Here is a 21,461-nt window from a genome sequence, read left to right as displayed (position 1 = left end):
CTGTCGCTCAGACCCGGTACTGTAGTTTGATTTAAACAATTGGACTGAATGTTTTTGTCCATTTTCCTGGGTCTGTGAGCACATTTCTCATTGTCCTTTGCTCCCGTCCAGTACCAGATCTTTATTCCATACAAGCGACTAGTTGGACGGTTGCAGGAAAGTTGGTCTGATGTGTGGCCGGCAGAACAGAGGAGACAGAGAGAACGCCATTGCAAATGAAGGAATGAAATTCTCATTCTTTTATGGCAGCATTGACGGGATTACTGCAGCGCAGCAGGATCCCTATCACACCCAGGCGCCGTCACATGTACATTTTATAACCACCTGGAAGTAAATCAGGTTCTTACAAGCTTTAATAACATTGACTTTGGCAGGAGATTTATTTGTGTTACTCTGCAGCGCGCACCTGTGTTACACAAGTACCTGTACCACACGCTCCAAGTAGGTGAGAGGTTACCGCCAGCCTCCAGCGGCTAATGCACACAGGAGGAGGAAACGAGCGGGACACAGGAGCTGACAGACAGAACTCACACTGACCGTGCACTGCACTAGTGACATCAGCACTGCCGGCCGCACAGGTGTATGCTTCTACCTCTAATACACTGATGCAGAATAACAGAGTAATTACCAGTCCTGTGCACACAGGAGGAGGTAAGGAGCGGGACACAGGAGCTGACAGCCAGAACTCACACTGACCGTGCACTGCACTAGTGACATCAGCACTGCCGGCCACACAGGTGTATGCTTCTACCTCTAATACACTGATACAGAATAACAGAGTAATTACCAGTCCTGTGCACACAGGAGGAGGTAACGAGCGGGACACAGGAGCTGACAGCCAGAACTCACACTGCCTGTGACCGTGCACTGCACTAGTGACGTCAGCACTGCCGGCCGCACAGGTGTATGCTTCTACCTCTAATACACTGATGCAGAATAACAGAGTAATTACCAGTCCTGTGCACACAGGAGGAGGTAACGAGCGGGACACAGGAGCTGACAGCCAGAACTCACACTGACCGTGCACTGCACTAGTGACGTCAGCACTGCCGGCCACACAGGTGTATGCTTCTACCTCTAATACACTGATACAGAATAACAGAGTAATTACCAGTCCTGTGCACACAGGAGGAGGTAAGGAGCGGGACACAGGAGCTGACAGCCAGAACTCACACTGACCGTGCACTGCACTAGTGACGTCAGCACTGCCGGCCGCACAGGTGTATGCTTCTACCTCTAATACACTGATACAGAATAACAGAGTAATTACCAGTCCTGTGCACACAGGAGGAGGTAAGGAGCGGGACACAGGAGCTGACAGCCAGAACTCACACTGACCGTGCACTGCACTAGTGACGTCAGCACTGCCGGCCGCACAGGTGTATGCTTCTACCACTAATACACTGATGCAGAATAACAGAGTAATTACCAGTCCTGTGCACACTCCGATAGCAAACACCACGATCCAGCGCACCGCCTCGAGCCGCCTGGCTTTCTGTGAAGGACAGGACAACGTATATATATATATATATTATACATACACATGTAATAATGGGACACTCGGGCGCAGGGATTCTGTATGTTATGGAACAAGGAGGCAGCGATGTAGTAACACCTTGTCACCTAGGCCTCTGCACGGTATAGTGACATGGCCCCAGCATGGGACCAGCGCCTGAGGTAGGACATCGGCACTGAGAGATCAGATACATTGGCTAAAGCCGGGGCAGCCTGCAGCTCTGTCCGGTCTTCGGTCCGGAAACTGCAGAGCATTGTGGGAAACGGATGACATCAGCAACAGAGGAGAAATCTAGGTTATAATCAGAACACCTCAGTGAATACTTCTTTATTATTACTCCGCCCATAATACACTGAGCAGCAGGGAGGAAGATTATGCTGTCATTACCTTATGGCTAATGGCTTCCAGTACCTCCAGGTAAGGGTCATTGATGCATCGGTCGTAATCCAAACTCTGCATAACACACAAGATGGCACAGGTATTATTTATTACCAGATATTATATAGTGCACACATATTCCACAGCGCTGTACAGAGACTATTATTACCAGTTATTATATAGCGCACACATATTCCACAGCGCTGTACAGACTATTATTACCAGTTATTATATAGCGCACACATATTCCACAGCGCTGTACAGACTATTATTACCAGTTATTATATAGCACGCACATATTCCGCAGCACTGTACAGAGAATATTATTACCAGTTATTATATAGCGCACACATATTCCGCAGCGCTGTACAGATACTATTATTACCAGTTATTTATATAGTGCACACATATTCCGCAGCGCTGTACAGAGACTATTATTACCAGTTATTATATAGCGCACACATATTCCGCAGCGCTGTACAGAGATTATTATTACCAGTTATTATATAGCACACACATATTCCGCAGCACTGTACAGATATTCTATATGACCAGTTATTATATAGCGCACACATATTCCGCAGCACTGTACAGATATTATTTATTACCAGTTATTATATAGCGCACACATATTCCGCAGCGCTGTACAGAGAATATTATTACCAATTATTTATATAGCTCACACATATTCCGCAGTGCTGTACAGAGAATATTATTACCAATTATTTATATAGCGCACACATATTCCGCAGCGCTGTACAGAGACTATTATTACCATTTATTTATATAGCGAACACATATTCTGCATCGCTGTACAGAGAATATTATTACCAGTTATTTATATAGCGCACACATATTCCGCAGCGCTGTACAGAGACTATTATTATCAATTATTTATATAGCTCACACATATTCCGCAGCGCTGTACAGAGACTATTATTACCAGTTATTATATAGCGCACACATATTCCGCAACGCTGTACAGAGACTATTATTACCAGTTATTATATAGCGCACACATATTCCGCAGCGCTGTACAGAGACTATTATTACCAGTTATTATATAGCGCACACATATTCTGCAGCGCTGTACAGAGACTATTACCAGTTGTTATATAGAGCACACATATTCCGCAGCGCTGTACAGAGACTATTATTACCAGTTATTATATAGCGCACACATATTCTGCAGCGCTGTACAGAAACTATTATTACCAGTTATTATATAGCGCACACATATTCCGCAGCGCTGTACAGAGACTATTATTACCAGTTATTATATAGCACACACATATTCTGCAGCGCTGTACAGAGACTATTATTACCAGTTATTATATAGAGCACACATATTCCGCAGCACTGTACAGAGACTATTATTACCAGTTATTATATAGCACACACATATTCCGCAGCGCTGTACAGAGACTATTATTACCAGTTATTATATAGCGCACACATATTCCACAGCGCTGTACAGAGACTATTATTACCAATTATTTATATAGCGCACACATATTCCACAGCGCTGTACAGAGAATATTATTACCAGGTATTTATATAGCGCACACATATTCCGCAACGCTGTACAGAGACTATTATTACCAATTATTTATATAGCGCACACATATTCCACAGTGCTGTACAAGGACTATTATTACCAGTTATTTATATAGCGCACACATATTCCGCAGCGCTGTACAGAGACTATTATTACCAGTTATTTATATAGCGCACACATATTCCACAGCGCTGTACAAGGACTATTATTACCAGTTATTATATAGCGCACACATATTCCGCAGCCCTGTACAGAGAATATTATTACCAGATATATTATATAGTGCACACATATTCCGCAGGGTAACACCACAGGACACGCCTCCCCCACATCCTCACTAGCCAATGTGTAACCAAGGGGCAAAGTAACACCACAGGCTACACCTCCCACATCCTCACTAGCCACTGTGTAACCAGGGGGTAGGGTAACACAACAGGCCACGCCTCCACCACATCCTCACTAGCCACTGTGTAACCAGGGGGCAAAGTAACACCACAGGGCACGCCTCCCCCACATCCTCACTAGCCACTGTGTAACCAGGGGGCTGGGTAACCCCACAGGGCCACGCCTCCCCCACATTCTCACTAGCCACTGTGTAACCAGGGGGCCGGGTAACCCCACAGGGCCACGCCTCCCCCACATTCTCACTAGCCACTGTGTAACCAGGGGGCCGGGTAACCCCACAGGGCCTCGCCTCCCCACATCCTCACTAGCCACTGTGTAACCAGGGGGCAAAGTAACACCACAGGCCACACCTCCCACATCCTCACTAGCCACTGTGTAACCAGGGGGCAGGGTAACACCACAGGACACACATCCCCCACATCCTCACTAGCCACTGTGTAAATACTACCAATAGTGACCCAACCCACACTGAGCAGTAAAGCATTTGGGACACTTACTTCATAATCCTTACGTGGCAGGATCTCCTCATCCTCCTCACGGGTCTCCCCCAGAATGGTCTGCAAAACACACATGAAAGACACAGTGATTATTGATGTGTAACAATGTGCTGCTAGACCACCCCCACAGGGTCCATCTGACCCCCTATACCCTGTGCATGGTACAGGACCTGTAATAAAGGATCAGTATCCACCTTGTATTGGGGGGTGAAGATGTTGATCTCCCAGGAGGTCATGTGATCATAATAGCTGGATACAAGCTGGCACTGTGCGTGGAGTCCTGTGTTACACATTCCTCTAATACTGTACATTCCTTGAGAGGAAACGCTGCAGCTGCTGCAGAACGCTACCAATTTCTGGTATGTGTTTTGCATGTGTGTATAGAGGATTGTAGATGTTAACTCTGCCAGGTATGTTCTGTAATAAAGCTGCAAATTACTTGTGACTCGAGGGATCGAATCGAATGTCACGCAAAACACATTTGATCTGTACTACAGGTTGAGTATCCCTTATCCCACTGGTTCCCAAACTGTGTGCCTAGGCACCCTGGGGTGCCTCAGGACACTTGCAGGGGTGCCTTGGGTTGGTGGACCATGATCAATTCATATTATTTATGGTCAATGTACCAGGCAAAACCAGTGCTGGTGGCTGCCAATCATAATATATGTGGACAAACAGAAGCAAATCCTGTCCCTCACCAGATATATGTGACATATAAACACAATGCACTTAATAATATGTTTTTCCTGAATTTCTTGATAAGAAATATTTGGCCTAGGGGTGCCTTGGAAATATTTTGATGCTCTAGGGCGCCGTGATTCAAAAAGTTTGGGAACCTCTGCCTTATCCAAAAAGAATTTTGCATAATGGATTATTCCGTATTTTGGAATATTTTTATATTTTGATGAGGTATCTTGCAGTAATGTTGTATAAACACATGGAATACACATATATTTTATTTGTGCATAAAACAAAAGTTTGTGTCCTATCTCAGGTAACTGCATTTCAATGCCAAGCAATCATTTTCTTACATATATTTAGTGCCAGTTACACATCCTGTCCCCCCCAGTAGTGCCGGTTACACATCCTGTCCCCCAGTAGTGCCGGTTACACATCATGTCCCCCAGTAGTGCCAGTTACACATCATGTCCCCCAGTAGTGCCAGTTACACATCATGTCCCCCAGTAGTGCCAGTTACACATCATGTCCCCCAGTAGTGCCAGTTACACATCATGTCCCCCAGTAGTGCCAGTTACACATCATGTCCCCCAGTAGTGCCAGTTACACATCATGTCTCCCAGTAGTGCCAGTTACACATCATGTCTCCCAGTAGTGCCAGTTACACATCATGTCCCCCAGTAGTGCCAGTTACACATCATGTCTCCCAGTAGTGCCAGTTACATATCATGTCTCCCAGTAGTGCCAGTTACACATCATGTCTCCCAGTAGTGCCAGTTACACATCATGTCTCCCAGTAGTGCCAGTTACACATCATGTCTCCCAGTAGTGCCAGTTACACATCATGTCCCCAGTAGTGCCAGTTACACATCATGTCCCCAGTAGTGCCAGTTACAGTCCAAGTACCTTTTTAGCAAAACAAAAAAACATTACATTCTGGAAACTATGGATAAGGGGTATTTGGATAAGGGGTATTTGGATAAGGGGTATTTAACCTGTACATAGTTTTGCCTGCAGAATTTATTTTTCTATTTGATTTCAGTGCCGCTGGGCTGCGCATCCAGATCGAATCGGCATCGAATGCTGCTGGAAACCGTTCAATGTCCACTTGTTTCGGATTTGTTTTTTCTTATATAAGCAAAATCAACTAGAGAAATAGAGCAAATGGAATCTGGTGTATGAGGAATAACATGTACACATAGAGGCTGATCTACCTCTGTTCTACATGTATATATCTGCCCAGGGAGACTGATAGCCTGAGTACATGAGGGCGGACAGACATTCTAATGTCTTCAGGACAGGAACAGTGTGCTATCCTGCAGGAATACTGCCCAATCACTGGCCAAGAACTAGTGACATCACAGAGGCATGAGGCAGTGATGCACCTGGTGCGGTCTACGATGGGTCGCAGCCACTATTGCGGCAGATTCTTCTTGTCCTGCAGAGGCGGATGTATAGTCCCCTGTATGTAGCAATGGCCTATAGGGGACATACAGTATACTATAATGTGCAATTACCTTATAGGAACACATATACAGAGGTATGAGGGAAGCAGTCACCACATAGACATATATACTGCGATAACAAGAGCCTGACGCAGTGCGAGCCAAGGGGCGTATTCACACCTGACCGATACTGCGACCAGATAGCCCCCTGCCCTGTACAAGTCTGTTCAGCAAAGCCATTCACAACATACATCTAATGATTCTCAGTCTGGGCCAGTGTGCGTAACTCTGACCCACCCCATGCAGTTCCTGTTCCCTGCCTGGGGTGTCGCTGTCTGCTGTGGTGTTTCTAGCACAGGTCTAGTTTGTAGATCAGCGCTGATCCCGTGACAGCCAGGTGCTGAAGGTTTGGATGTACTCCCTGAGTAAGCAGGTCTGGATGTAGAGGCAGACGGATCGGAAAGGCCACCGTTGTCGCATTGTCCGACTGGACCTGCACAGGGCGACCCTGGAGCCAGGGTTGCGCCAGGCCAAGGGCCCGCAAGACTGCCGTCAGTTCTAGGACATTGATTGACAGTTGGGATTCTCATGCATTCCATAATACCTGGAAAGATCGTTGTAAAGTCACCGCTCCCCCAACCGCAGAGGCTGGCATCCGTGGTGAGAAGAGTCCACTGGTGAACACAAAATGGTATCCCTGCACTTCAGACCCAAATAGCAATAGCCACAAGGGTGGTTGTTCTACCATGGCCTCAGCTACCAAGCAGATGCCAGGGCAGGCCTAGCCACCGCACTGGAAGTGGTATAAATGAGGGGGAGCATAGCTTTACGACATGTGCGTCTACCCTGGGGGCCGTTTCCCAACGGACTCTATCCTCCTGAGGGAGGGGGTAAAGGGAGGCAAACCTTCTAGGAAGTGTAAACTCTCTATTGGACATCTCTCAGGCCTCTGAGAGGGTATCCTCCAAGTCCTTAGACTTGGAGAATACGGCCAGGGTCTGCTTAGGACATTTAAAATTAGGGCCGGAGGATCAGGGTGGTTCGGCTGGGTACTGTAAATTCAGGGGCTCTTTTACCGTTGTGACCAAGGCCGCCACACCAATGCGTAACAAGGCGTCCCCCTTGAAGGGGTATCCTCCTTGTCATCTTCCAGTTCCCCTTCCTCATCATCCTGCTCATCCTCCTCTGTACCTGTGTCATGATAAAGGAATCAGTAGCCCTGACTGGAACCTTGCTGTTAGCAGTCCTACCCTGTAAGACAGGGGTTCCCAAACTTTTTTGAATCACGGCTCCCTAGAGCATCAAAATATTTTCATGGCACCCCTTGGCCAAATGCTTTTTTTTTGAGAAATTAAAAAAAAAATTAAATGAAGTGCATTGTGTTTATATGTCACAGTTATCTGGTGAGGGACAGGATTTGCTTCTGTTTGTCCACATATATTATGATTGGCAGCCACCAGCACTGGTTTTGCCTGGTACATTGACCATAAATAATATGAATTGATCCTAGTCCACCAACCCAAGGCACCCCTGCAAGTGTCCTGAGGCACCCCAGGGTGCCTAGGCACACAGTTTGGGAACCACTGCTGTAAGGGTTTCTGGAGACCCTGTACAGAGGCAGGAAAACCACTTACCCAAGGGGGTTCCACCACAGGGGGAGGGGGGGGGGGGGCAATACCAGGGATGAGGGTGGCCTTACAGGCTGCTGTGACGGTGCAGTTGTGAGCTGATCTACCAGCTGCGCCATCATCTGAGTAAGAGACGTGGCCCAAGCAGGCTCCTGAGACGCGGGTGTAGCTGTGGGAGCGGTGCCTGCACATTTTATCTGCTTGCATATAAGCCGTCCTGGACATAGTCCATGGGGGATAGGCCAGCATTAAACAATGTACAAGACCTTAATGCAGGGGCCCCAGTGTCACTAATACTGCTATCCCTGGAAGACATTTTTACTGAGACCGGCAGCTTAACGGGAGACAGCTAACACAGTATCCTTCTGACAGGCAGTGATGGTGTACATACAGCAAGCATACAATGCATACAAGGCAAAGAGAAATGTCACTCAGCTCCTTAAGCAGCTACAGTATGGCTGACTGGAGCATAAAACTCTGTAACCTGTGTCCTGTGAGGAGGGGTACAGGGAGGACTGGCCCAGGCAGCAGATAACCTGACAATATCAGAGGGACTGAGAGGTCCCAGAGTAGTCTTGCGCTGCCTCCTCACCCAACAAAAATACCCTGAGTATTACCCATACCCTTATGTCAGGGAATTCGCAGGTGTGATCAGGGAGGGGCAGGTAATATGCAGGCGTGCCCAGGTGTGATCAGGGAGGGTCAGGGAATACGCAGGTGTGCCCAGGTGTGATCAGGGAGGGGCAGGTAATACACTGGCGTGCCCAGGTGTTATCAGGGAGGGTCAGGTAATATGCTGGCGTGCCCAGGTGTTATCAGGGAGGGTCAGGGAATACGCAGGCGTGCCCAGGTGTGATCAGGGAGGGGCATGTAATACGCAGGCGTGCCCAGGTGTGATCAGGGAGGGTCAGGGAATACGCAGGTGTGCCCAGGTGTGATCAGGGAGGGGCAGGTAATACGCTGGCGTGCCCAGGTGTGATCAGGGAGGGGCAGGTAATATGCTGGCGTACCCAGGTGTTACCAGGGAGGGTCAGGGAATACGCAGGCGTGCCCAGGTGTTATCAGGGAGGGTCAGGGAATACGCAGGTGTGCCCAGGTGTGATCAGGGAGGGGCAGGTAATATGCTGGCGTGCCCAGGTGTTACCAGGGAGGGTCAGGGAATACGCAGGCGTGCCCAGGTGTGATCAGGGAGGGTCAGGGAATACACAGGTGTGCCCAGGTGTGATCAGGGAGGGGCAGGTAATATGCTGGCGTGCCCAGGTGTTATCAGGGAGGGTCAGGGAATACGCAGGTGTGCCCAGGGAGGGGCAGGTAATATGCAGGCGTGCCCAGGTGTGATCAGGGAGGGTCAGGGAATACGCAGGCGTGCCCAGGAGTGATCAGGGAGGGTCAGGGAATACGCAGGCGTGCCCAGGTGTGATCAGGGAGGGTCAGGGAATACGCAGGCGTGCCCAGGTGTGATCAGGGAGGGGCAGGTAATACGCTGGCGTGCCCAGGTGTGATCAGGGAGGGGCAGGGAATACGCAGGCGTGCCCAGGTGTTATCAGGGAGGGTCAGGGAATACGCAGGCGTGCCCAGGTGTTATCTGGGAGGGTCAGGGAATACGCAGGCGTGTCCAGGTGTTATCAGGGAAGTCAGGGAATACGCAGGCGTGCCCAGGTGTGATCAGGGAGGGTCAGGGAATATGCAGGCGTGCCCAGGTGTGATCAGGGAGGGTCAGGGAATATGCAGGCGTGCCCAGGTGTGATCAGGGAGGGTCAGGGAATATGCAGGCGTGCCCAGGTGTGATCAGGGAGGGTCAGGGAATATGCAGGCGTGCCCGGGTGTTATCTGGGAGTGTCAGGGAATACGCAGGCGTGCCCAGGTGTTATCTGGGAGTGTCAGGGAATACGCAGGCGTGCCCAGGTGTTATCAGGGAGGGTCAGGGAATACGCAGGCGTGCCCAGGTGTGATCAGGGAGGGTCAGGGAATACGCAGGCGTGCCCAGGTGTGATCACGGAGGGTCAGGTAATACGCAGGCGTGCCCAGGTGTGATCAGGGAGGGTCAGGTAATACGCAGGCGTGCCCAGGTGTGATCAGGGAGGGTCAGGGAATACGCAGGGGCGCCCAGGTGTTGTCGGGGGATAGAATCGCCTGCCCCTGCAAGAAAGAGGCCGGCTCCATCTGTACATTGCATCGCATCCTCTTCCAGTGCCAAAATCACATGGCACCTGTAAAGTTCAAAATGAACAGCACATGAATACTGGTGCGTCTATGGGCACCTTTATTCAGATCTGATTGCAGTATAAATTTGTTTGGAAAATGGACAAAACCATGTGCTCTGCAGGTGGGGCAGTTAACATTAACTGTTGGTAGCTCTCGAGGACTGGAGTTGGCTACCACTGGTGTAGTGCGTATGCTCAATATCGCTAGTGATGTACTGCAGACACATAAAGAATATAGGCATGCTGCATGTCAATTTAATCAGCAGAAGCAGCTTGTGTGTTATATTTGTCTACTTTTGCAAATACGACATTTTAATGGTAAAAAAAAGCATAACAAAGTCAACGCTACCGAGTCATATGTATGATGTGGGGAGAGGGGAATACTTTGTAGGGAAGGGGGTGTAATTGGTGGGTATAAGGGGGTGGGGGATAAAGTGCGGGGAATGGGGGGGTACCACAAGTGGCAAGGGGTAGATGCTGGGTGTAATGAGTGGACAGAGGGTTATCACATGTGGGCAGGGGGGAGATGCTGGGTGTAATGAGTGGGCAGAGGGGTATCACATGCGGGCAGGGGGGATGCTGGGTGTAATGAGTGGGCAGAGGGGTATCACATGCGGGCAGGGGGGGATGCTGGGTGTAATGAGTGGGCAGAGGGGTATCACATGTGGGCAGGAGATGCTGGGTGTAATTGGTGGGCAGAGGGAACATGCTGGGTGTAATGGGTGGGCAGAGGGGTATCACATGTGGGCAGGGGGGAGATGCTGGGTGTAATGGGTGGGCAGAGGGGTATCACATGTGGGCAGGGGGAGATGCTGGGTGTAATGGGTGGGCAGAGGGGTATCACATGTGGGCAGGGGGAGATGCTGGGTGTAATGGGTGGGCAGAGGGGTATCACATGTGGGCAGGGGGGACATGATGGGTGTAATGGGTGGGCAGAGGGGTATTATGTGTGGAGAGATGCTGGGTGTAACAGTCCCATAGACCCGTGGTCCTCTCACCAGCTCCTCCGGGGTGCGGCTCTCCCGGTCCCCACAACAGCAGCAGCAGCATTGCGACCCCCCACATGCCGCCATCTTCCTGGCTGTCACCCCCGGAGTCGCCGGTCACATGACAACAACAGCCGCTGACTGAGGCAGCATCTGGCTGAACACGCCCAGCGCGTCACGTGTCCTCAATGGCACGGACTGCGGAGACATCGCCACGCCCCCGATGGGTGGAGCTGAGTGTGCGCTCAGGATCCAGCGCTGCTGTGAGGTCACGAGCAGATGGATGCGCGCACACGGCGGCCGGGAGCGCGGTTAGTTTGGGATCACCCTGATAGCGGCGACTACGGAGGAGGTGAGAGCCGGGACGGGAGCGGGAATCCCTGTGTAATCCCTGTGTGACCGGGGGACTGCTGTGTGTCTGTGGTGCACCCGGAAGCTGTGTCATTGCCGCCCTGCTGGGACATGTAGTGCTCTCACAGCTGGGAGACCACGTTGCTGCCAGTGAATGAATGAGCTGATGTATTTACGCTGTATCCCCTCCCCCTGTGTAACACCCTCCCCTGTGTATCGCTGTATCCCCTCCCCCTGTGTAACACCCTCCCCCTGTGTAACACCCTCCCCTGTGTATTGCTGTATCCCCTCCCCCTGTGTAACACCCTCCCCTGTGTATCGCTGTATCCCCTCCCCCTGTGTATTGCTGTATCCCCTCCCCCTGTGTAACACCCTCCCCTGTGTATCACTGTATCCCCTCCCCCTGTGTATTGCTGTATCCCCTCCCCCTGTGTATCGCTGTGTCCCCTCCCCTGTGTATCACTGTATCCCCTCCCCCTGTGTATCACTGTATCCCCTCCCCCTGTGTAACACCCTCCCCTGTGTATCACTGTATCCCCTCCCCCTGTGTAACACCCTCCCCTGTGTATCGCTGTATCCCCTCCCCCTGTGTAACACCCTCCCCTGTGTATCGCTGTATCCCCTCCCCCTGTGTATCGATGTGTCCCCTCGCCCTGTGTATCGCTGTATCCCTTCCCCCTTTGTATCGCTGTAGCCCCTCCCCTGTTTGACACTGTCCCCTCCCCCTGTGTAACACTGTATTTATTTATTTATTAACAGTTTCTTATATAGCGCACACATATTCCGCAGCGATGTACAGAGAATATTTGAACATTCACATCAGTCCCTGCCCCAGTGGAGCTTACAATCTATATTCCCTACCACATGTACACGCACACACAGACATTCTAGGGTTAATTTTGTTAGAAGCCAATAAACCTATCTGTATATTTTTGGATTGTGGGAGGAAACCGGAGTACCTGGAGGAAACCCACGCAAGCACGGGGAGAATATACAAACTCCGCACAGTTAGAGCCATGGTGGGGATCGAACCCATGACCTCAGCGCTGTGATGCAGTAATGCTAACCATTACACCATCCGTGCTGCCCTATAGCGGGCATCCCCTCCCCCTGTGTAACACTGTATCCCCGCCCCCTGTGTAACACTGTATCCCCGCCCCCTGTGTAACACTGTATCCCCTCCCCCTGTGTAACACTGTATCCCCTCCCCCCTGTGTAACACTGTATCCCCTCCCCCCTGTGTAACACTGTATCCCCTCCCCCCTGTGTAACACTGTATCCCCTCCCCCCTGTGTAACACTGTATCCCCTCCCCCCTGTGTAACACTGTATCCCCTCCCCCCTGTGTAACACTGTATCCCCTCCCCCCTGTGTAACACTGTATCCCCTCCCCCCTGTGTAACACTGTCTCCTCCCCCTGTGTGACACTGTCTTCTCCCCCTGTGTGACACTGTCTCCCTTCCCCCTGTGTGACACTGTCTCCCTTCCCCCTGTGTGACACTGTCTCCCTTCCCCCTGTGTATCACTGTATCTCTTCCACCTGTGTAACGCTGTCTCCTCCCCCTTGTGTAACGCCGTATCCCCTCCCCTTGTGTATCGCCGTATCTCCTCCCCTTGTGTATCGCCGTATCTCCTCCCCCTTGTGTATCACCCTGTCTCCTCCCCCTGTGTATCACAGTGTCTCCTCCCCCTGTGTATCACTGTATCCCCTCCCCTTGTGTAACACTGTCTCCCATCCCCCTTGTGTAACACTGTCTCCCCTCCCCCATGTGTAACACTGTGTCTCCTCCCCCTGTGTAACACTGTGTCTCCTCCCCCTGTGTAACACTGTGTCTCCTCCCCCTGTGTAACTCTGTGTCTCCTCCCCCTGTGTATCGCTGTATCCCCTCCTCCTGTGTATCGCTGTATCCCCTCCTCCTGTGTATCGCTGTATCTCTTCCCCCTGAGTAACACTGTATCCCCCTTGTGTATTGCTTTATCCCCTCCCCTGTGTAACGCTGTGTCTCCTCACCCTGTGTTTCACTGTATCCCTGCCCCTTGTGTAACACTGTGTCCCCTCCCCCATGTGTAACACTGTGTCCCCTCCCCCATGTGTAACACTGTGTCCCCTCCACCTTGGTGTGCAGGCAGGGGGTGGTGCACACCTCCTCCCTCATTTGCATTGCTATGGATCACATACGCTAGGGGCCACAGGTTCTCAAAGTCGGTCCTCAGGACCACACATGGTGGATGTGTCAGTCATTAATGATTGCACCTGTTGGTTGACCTGGAAACCTGAACTGTGTGGGGTCCTGAGGACTGAGTTTGAGAACCACTGCCCTAGGCTATTTTTAGCTGCTTATGAAATGCGATCCATAATGAATCTGGCCACAAAGTGCCAGCCGTTGCTCTCCACAGGCCTGGGGAAGCCAACTCCAGACCTCGAGAGCTACCAACAGTTCACGTTTTCCAGATCTCCTCACAGAAGTCAAGTAATTAGCTCCACCTGTGACTCTCCTAAAATGATTCTTTTATTATTATTATAATTTTATTTATAAGGCGCCACAAGTGTTTCCAGCGCCGTACAAAGGAACAGTACAGGGAGACAAAACTTGGCATAACACTGAATAAATAACAAAAATAGAGTACAAGTAAAGAGCACCACAGCTGAGTACACATTACAGCTTAAATATAAGTAGTGAGGACTCAATAACATACAACTAGAGGCTAGAGGCCAATGATGGAGATGAGTATGTGGACGAAGATGGTCACTGAGTGTTTGGGTATAGGAGAGTAATGAGTGCACCTGTGCAGCAGCTTGGTTGTTTGGAAAAGGTGACCCGTTAGTAGCTCTCGAGGACTGTAGTTGGCTACCACTTTGGGGCTCTTGGATATATGCCAGACTATGAATAGCCCTCGCGTGGCACAGATGTTCCTGGGACTGTTGCCCTAGTTGGCAGGGTGGACTGTTTGCCTTCAGTCAGCCTCATGTAGTGTTTTCTATGATTGTGCTATAAGAGGATTGGGTCTCCACCAATTCCCACATTATTATGTCATTTTCAGATTGTTCAGGGTGCGGCCTGTGCAATGGCCTATGGGTGCGTACTATGGGTATATCCTCTGTGCCAGGAGGGTATAACACCGTGCCTATGTCCCTCTGACAATGATAAGAGGTTACACACCACTAAGCTGTGGGCGAGGACTATGGGTATATCCTCTGTGCCAGGAAGGTATAACACCCTGCCTATGTCCCTCTGACACCGATAAGGTTACACACCACTAAGCTGTGGTACCATGTGCTGTGGGTGCGTACTATGGGTATATCCTCTGTGCCAGGAGGGTATAACACCCTGCCTATGTCCCTCTGACACTGATAAGGTTACACACCACTAAGCTGAGGTGCCATGTGCTGTGGGTGAGGACTATGGGTATATCCTCTGTGCCAGGAGGGTATAACACCCTGCCTATGTCCCTCTGACACTGATAAGGTTACACACCACTTAGCTGTGGTACCATGTGCTGTGGGCGAGGACTATGGGTATATCCTCTGTGCCAGGAAGGTATAACACCGTGCCTATGTCCCTCTGACACTGATAAGGTTACACACCACTAAGCTGTGGTACCATGTGCTGTGGGTGCGTACTATGGGTATATCCTCTGTGCCAGGAAGGTATAACATTGTGCCTATGTCCCTCTGACACTGATAAGGTTACACACCACTAAGCTGTGGTACCATGTGCTGTGGGTGCGTACTATGGGTATATCCTCTGTGCCAGGAAGGTATAACACCGTGCCTATGTCCCCCTGACACCGATAAGGTTACACACCACTAAGCTGTGGTACCATGTGCTGTGGGTGCGTACTATGGGTATATCCTCTGTGCCAGGAAGGTATAACACCGTGCCTATGTCCCTCTGACACTGATAAGGTTACACACCACTAAGCTGAGGTGCCATGTGCTGTGGGCGAGGACTATGGGTATATCCTCTGTGCCAGGAGGGTATAACACCGTGCCTATGTCCCTCTGACACTGATAAGGTTACACACCACTAAGCTGTGGTACCATGTGCTGTGGGCGAGGACTATGGGTATATCCTCTGTGCCAGGAAGGTATAACATCGTGCCTATGTCCCTCTGACACTGATAAGGTTACACACCACTAAGCTGTGGTACCATGTGCTGTGGGCGAGGACTATGGGTATATCCTCTGTGCCAGGAAGGTATAACACCGTGCCTATGTCCCTCTGACACTGATAAGGTTACACACCACTAAGCTGTGGTACCATGTGCTGTGGGTGCGTACTATGGGTATATCCTCTGTGCCAGGAGGGTATAACACCGTGCCTATGTCCCTCTGACACTGATAAGGTTACACACCACTAAGCTGTGGTACCATGTGCTGTGGGCGAGGACTATGGGTATATCCTCTGTGCCAGGAAGGTATAACATCGTGCCTATGTCCCTCTGACACTGATAAGGTTACACACCACTAAGCTGTGGTACCATGTGCTGTGGGTGCGTACTATGGGTATATCCTCTGTGCCAGGAAGGTATAACACCGTGCCTATGTCCCTCTGACACTGATAAGGTTACACACCACTAAGCTGTGGTACCATGTGCTGTGGGCGAGGACTATGGGTATATCCTCTGTGCCAGGAGGGTATAACATCGTGCCTATGTCCCTCTGACACTGATAAGGTTACACACCACTAAGCTGTGGTACCATGTGCTGTGGGCGAGGACTATGGGTATATCCTCTGTGCCAGGAAGGTATAACATCGTGCCTATGTCCCCCTGACACTGATAAGGTTACACACCACTAAGCTGTGGTACCATGTGCTGTGGGCGAGGACTATGGGTATATCCTCTGTGCCAGGAAGGTATAACATCGTGCCTATGTCCCTCTGACACTGATAAGGTTACACACCACTAAGCTGTGGTACCATGTGCTGTGGGTGCGTACTATGGGTATATCCTCTGTGCCAGGAGGGTATAACACCGTGCCTATGTCCCCCTGACACTGATAAGGTTACACACCACTAAGCTGAGGTGCCATGTGCTGTGGGCGAGGACTATGGGTATATCCTCTGTGCCAGGAGGGTATAACATCGTGCCTATGTCCCTCTGACACTGATAAGGTTACACACCACTAAGCTGTGGTACCATGTGCTGTGGGTGCGTACTATGGGTATATCCTCTGTGCCAGGAAGGTATAACACCGTGCCTATGTCCCTCTGACACTGATAAGGTTACACACCACTAAGCTGAGGTGCCATGTGCTGTGGGCGAGGACTATGGGTATATCCTCTGTGCCAGGAAGGTATAACACCCTGCCTATGTCCCCCTGACACTGATAAGGTTACCCACCACTAAGCTGAGGTGCCATGTGCTGTGGGCGAGGACTATGGGTATATCCTCTGTGCCAGGAAGGTATAACACCCTGCCTATGTCCCCCTGACACAGATAAGGTTACACACCACTAAGCTGTGGTACCATGTGCTGTGGGCGAGGACTATGGGTATATCCTCTGTGCCAGGAAGGTATAACACCGTGCCTATGTCCCTCTGACACTGATAAGGTTACACACCACTAAGCTGTGGTACCATGTGCTGTGGGCGAGGACTATGGGTATATCCTCTGTGCCAGGAAGGTATAACATCGTGCCTATGTCCCTCTGACACTGATAAGGTTACCCACCACTAAGCTGTGGTACCATGTGCTGTGGGCGAGGACTATGGGTATATCCTCTGTGCCAGGAGGGTATAACACCGTGCCTATGTCCCTCTGACACTGATAAGGTTACACACCACTAAGCTGTGGTACCATGTGCTGTGGGCGAGGACTATGGGTATATCCTCTGTGCCAGGAAGGTATAACACCGTGCCTATGTCCCTCTGACACTGATAAGGTTACACACCACTAAGCTGTGGTACCATGTGCTGTGGGCGAGGACTATGGGTATATCCTCTGTGCCAGGAGGGTATAACACCGTGCCTATGTCCCTCTGACACTGATAAGGTTACACACCACTAAGCTGTGGTACCATGTGCTGTGGGTGCGTACTATGGGTATATCCTCTGTGCCAGGAGGGTATAACACCGTGCCTATGTCCCCCTGACACTGATAAGGTCACACACCACTAAGCTGTGGTACCATGTGCTGTGGGCGAGGACTATGGGTATATCCTCTGTGCCAGGAAGGTATAACACCGTGCCTATGTCCCTCTGACACCGATAAGGTTACACACCACTAAGCTGTGGTACCATGTGCTGTGGGTGCGTACTATGGGTATATCCTCTGTGCCAGGAGGGTATAACATCGTGCCTATGTCCCTCTGACACTGATAAGGTTACACACCACTAAGCTGAGGTGCCATGTGCTGTGGGCGAGGACTATGGGTATATCCTCTGTGCCAGGAGGGTATAACACCCTGCCTATGTCCCTCTGACACTGATAAGGTTACACACCACTAAGCTGTGGTACCATGTGCTGTGGGCGAGGACTATGGGTATATCCTCTGTGCCAGGAAGGTATAACACCGTGCCTATGTCCCTCTGACACTGATAAGGTTACACACCACTAAGCTGTGGTACCATGTGCTGTGGGCGAGGACTATGGGTATATCCTCTGTGCCAGGAGGGTATAACACCGTGCCTATGTCCCCCTGACACTGATAAGGTTACACACCACTAAGCTGTGGTACCATGTGCTGTGGGCGAGGACTATGGGTATATCCTCTGTGCCAGGAAGGTATAACACCGTGCCTATGTCCCTCTGACACTGATAAGGTTACACACCACTAAGCTGAGGTGCCATGTGCTGTGGGCGAGGACTATGGGTATATCCTCTGTGCCAGGAAGGTATAACACCGTGCCTATGTCCCTCTGACACCGATAAGGTTACACACCACTAAGCTGAGGTGCCATGTGCTGTGGGCGAGGACTATGGGTATATCCTCTGTGCCAGGAGGGTATAACACCGTGCCTATGTCCCCCTGACACTGATAAGGTTACACACCACTTAGCTGTGGTACCATGTGCTGTGGGCGAGGACTATGGGTATATCCTCTGTGCCAGGAAGGTATAACACCGTGCCTATGTCCCTCTGACACCGATAAGGTTACACACCACTAAGCTGTGGTACCATGTGCTGTGGGTGCGTACTATGGGTATATCCTCTGTGCCAGGAGGGTATAACACCCTGCCTATGTCCCTCTGACACTGATAAGGTTACACACCACTAAGCTGTGGTACCATGTGCTGTGGGCGAGGACTATGGGTATATCCTCTGTGCCAGGAAGGTATAACATCGTGCCTATGTCCCTCTGACACTGATAAGGTTACACACCACTAAGCTGTGGTACCATGTGCTGTGGGCGAGGACTATGGGTATATCCTCTGTGCCAGGAGGGTATAACACCGTGCCTATGTCCCCCTGACACTGATAAGGTCACACACCACTAAGCTGTGGTACCATGTGCTGTGGGTGCGTACTATGGGTATATCCTCTGTGCCAGGAGGGTATAACACCCTGCCTATGTCCCTCTGACACTGATAAGGTTACACACCACTAAGCTGTGGTACCATGTGCTGTGGGTGAGGACTATGAGTATATCCTCTGTGCCAGGAAGGTATAACACTGTGCCTATGTCCCCCTGACACTGATAAGGTTACACACCACTAAGCTGTGGTACCATGTGCTGTGGGCGAGGACTATGGGTATATCCTCTGTGCCAGGAAGGTATAACACCGTGCCTATGTCCCTCTGACACTGATAAGGTTACACACCACTAAGCTGTGGTACCATGTGCTGTGGGTGCGTACTATGGGTATATCCTCTGTGCCAGGAAGGTATAACATCGTGCCTATGTCCCTCTGACACTGATAAGGTTACTCACCACTTAGCTGTGGTACCATGTGCTGTGGGTGCGTACTATGGGTATATCCTCTGTGCCAGGAGGGTATAACATCGTGCCTATGTCCCTCTGACACTGATAAGGTTACACACCACTAAGCTGTGGTACCATGTGCTGTGGGTGAGGACTATGGGTATATCCTCTGTGCCAGGAGGGTATAACACCGTGCCTATGTCCCTCTGACACTGATAAGGTTACACACCACTAAGCTGTGGTACCATGTGCTGTGGGCGAGGACTATGGGTATATCCTCTGTGCCAGGAAGGTATAACACCGTGCCTATGTCCCCCTGACACTGATAAGGTTACACACCACTAAGCTGTGGTACCATGTGCTGTGGGCGAGGACTATGGGTATATCCTCTGTGCCAGGAAGGTATAACACCGTGCCTATGTCCCTCTGACACTGATAAGGTTACACACCACTAAGCTGTGGTACCATGTGCTGTGGGCGAGGACTATGGGTATATCCTCTGTGCCAGGAGGGTATAACATCGTGCCTATGTCCCTCTGACACTGATAAGGTTACACACCACTAAGCTGTGGTACCATGTGCTGTGGGCGAGGACTATGGGTATATCCTCTGTGCCAGGAAGGTATAACACCCTGCCTATGTCCCTCTGACACTGATAAGGTTACACACCACTAAGCTGTGGTACCATGTGCTGTGGGCGAGGACTATGGGTATATCCTCTGTGCCAGGAAGGTATAACACCGTGCCTATGTCCCCCTGACACTGATAAGGTTACACACCACTAAGCTGAGGTGCCATGTGCTGTGGGCGAGGACTATGGGTATATCCTCTGTGCCAGGAAGGTATAACACCGTGCCTATGTCCCCCTGACACTGATAAGGTTACACACCACTAAGCTGTGGTACCATGTGCTGTGGGTGCGTACTATGGGTATATCCTCTGTGCCAGGAAGGTATAACACCCTGCCTATGTCCCTCTGACACTGATAAGGTTACACACCACTAAGCTGAGGTGCCATGTGCTGTGGGCGAGGACTATGGGTATATCCTCTGTGCCAGGAGGGTATAACATCGTGCCTATGTCCCTCTGACACTGATAAGGTTACACACCACTAAGCTGAGGTGCCATGTGCTGTGGGCGAGGACTATGGGTATATCCTCTGTGCCAGGAAGGTATAACACCGTGCCTATGTCCCTCTGACACCGATAAGGTTACACACCACTAAGCTGTGGTACCATGTGCTGTGGGTGCGTACTATGGGTATATCCTCTGTGCCAGGAGGGTATAACACCGTGCCTATGTCCCTCTGACACTGATAAGGTTACACACCACTAAGCTGTGGTACCATGTGCTGTGGGCGAGGACTATGGGTATATCCTCTGTGCCAGGAGGGTATAACACCCTGCCTATGTCCCCCTGACACTGATAAGGTCACACACCACTAAGCTGTGGTACCATGTGCTGTGGGCGAGGACTATGGGTATATCCTCTGTGCCAGGAAGGTATAACACCGTGCCTATGTCCCTCTGACACTGATAAGGTTACACACCACTAAGCTGTGGTACCATGTGCTGTGGGCGAGGACTATGGGTATATCCTCTGTGCCAGGAAGGTATAACACCGTGCCTATGTCCCCCTGACACTGATAAGGTTACACACCACTAAGCTGTGGTACCATGTGCTGTGGGCGAGGACTATGGGTATATCCTCTGTGCCAGGAAGGTATAACATCGTGCCTATGTCCCCCTGACACTGATAAGGTTACACACCACTAAGCTGAGGTACCATGTGCTGTGGGCGAGGACTATGGGTATATCCTCTGTGCCAGGAAGGTATAACACCCTGCCTATGTCCCCCTGACACTGATAAGGTCACACACCACTAAGCTGTGGTACCATGTGCTGTGGGCGAGGACTATGGGTATATCCTCTGTGCCAGGAAGGTATAAC

The 21,461-nt window shown here is 50.6% G+C and overlaps 2 protein-coding genes across 5 annotated transcripts in view; one reads left to right on the top strand and one right to left on the bottom strand.

Moving 5' to 3' along the window:
* Positions 1–11,466, bottom strand: part of CLCN6 (Cl-/H+ antiporter 6) — a 32,298-nt gene extending 20,832 nt beyond the window's left edge. For all 3 annotated transcript variants that reach the window (XM_083163457.1, XM_083163459.1, XM_083163458.1), the window contains exons 1-4: positions 11,308–11,466; positions 4,355–4,414; positions 1,904–1,969; positions 1,430–1,495 (exon numbers count right to left, since the gene is read on the bottom strand). In XM_083163457.1, coding sequence (XP_083019583.1) covers positions 1,430–1,495; positions 1,904–1,969; positions 4,355–4,414; positions 11,308–11,382 — 267 coding nt within the window. In that variant the 5' untranslated portion in view covers positions 11,383–11,466. The remainder of the gene's footprint in view (positions 1–1,429; positions 1,496–1,903; positions 1,970–4,354; positions 4,415–11,307) is intronic.
* Positions 11,467–11,521: 55 nt separating this feature from the next.
* Positions 11,522–21,461, top strand: part of MTHFR (methylenetetrahydrofolate reductase) — a 37,288-nt gene continuing 27,348 nt past the window's right edge. The window contains exon 1 of one of the 2 annotated variants that reach the window (XM_083163461.1): positions 11,522–11,647. The gene's annotated coding sequence lies outside the window, so the exon portion shown is untranslated. The remainder of the gene's footprint in view (positions 11,648–21,461) is intronic. The other variant, XM_083163460.1, reaches the window with a different exon arrangement.

This window comes from Crinia signifera, chromosome 19, assembly GCF_055691185.1.
Source record: "Crinia signifera chromosome 19, ASM5569118v1, whole genome shotgun sequence".
Classification (NCBI taxonomy): domain Eukaryota; kingdom Metazoa; phylum Chordata; class Amphibia; order Anura; family Myobatrachidae; genus Crinia; species Crinia signifera.
The sequence above is the reverse complement of the archived record's forward strand: the minus strand, read 5'-3'. Positions and strand labels throughout refer to the sequence as shown.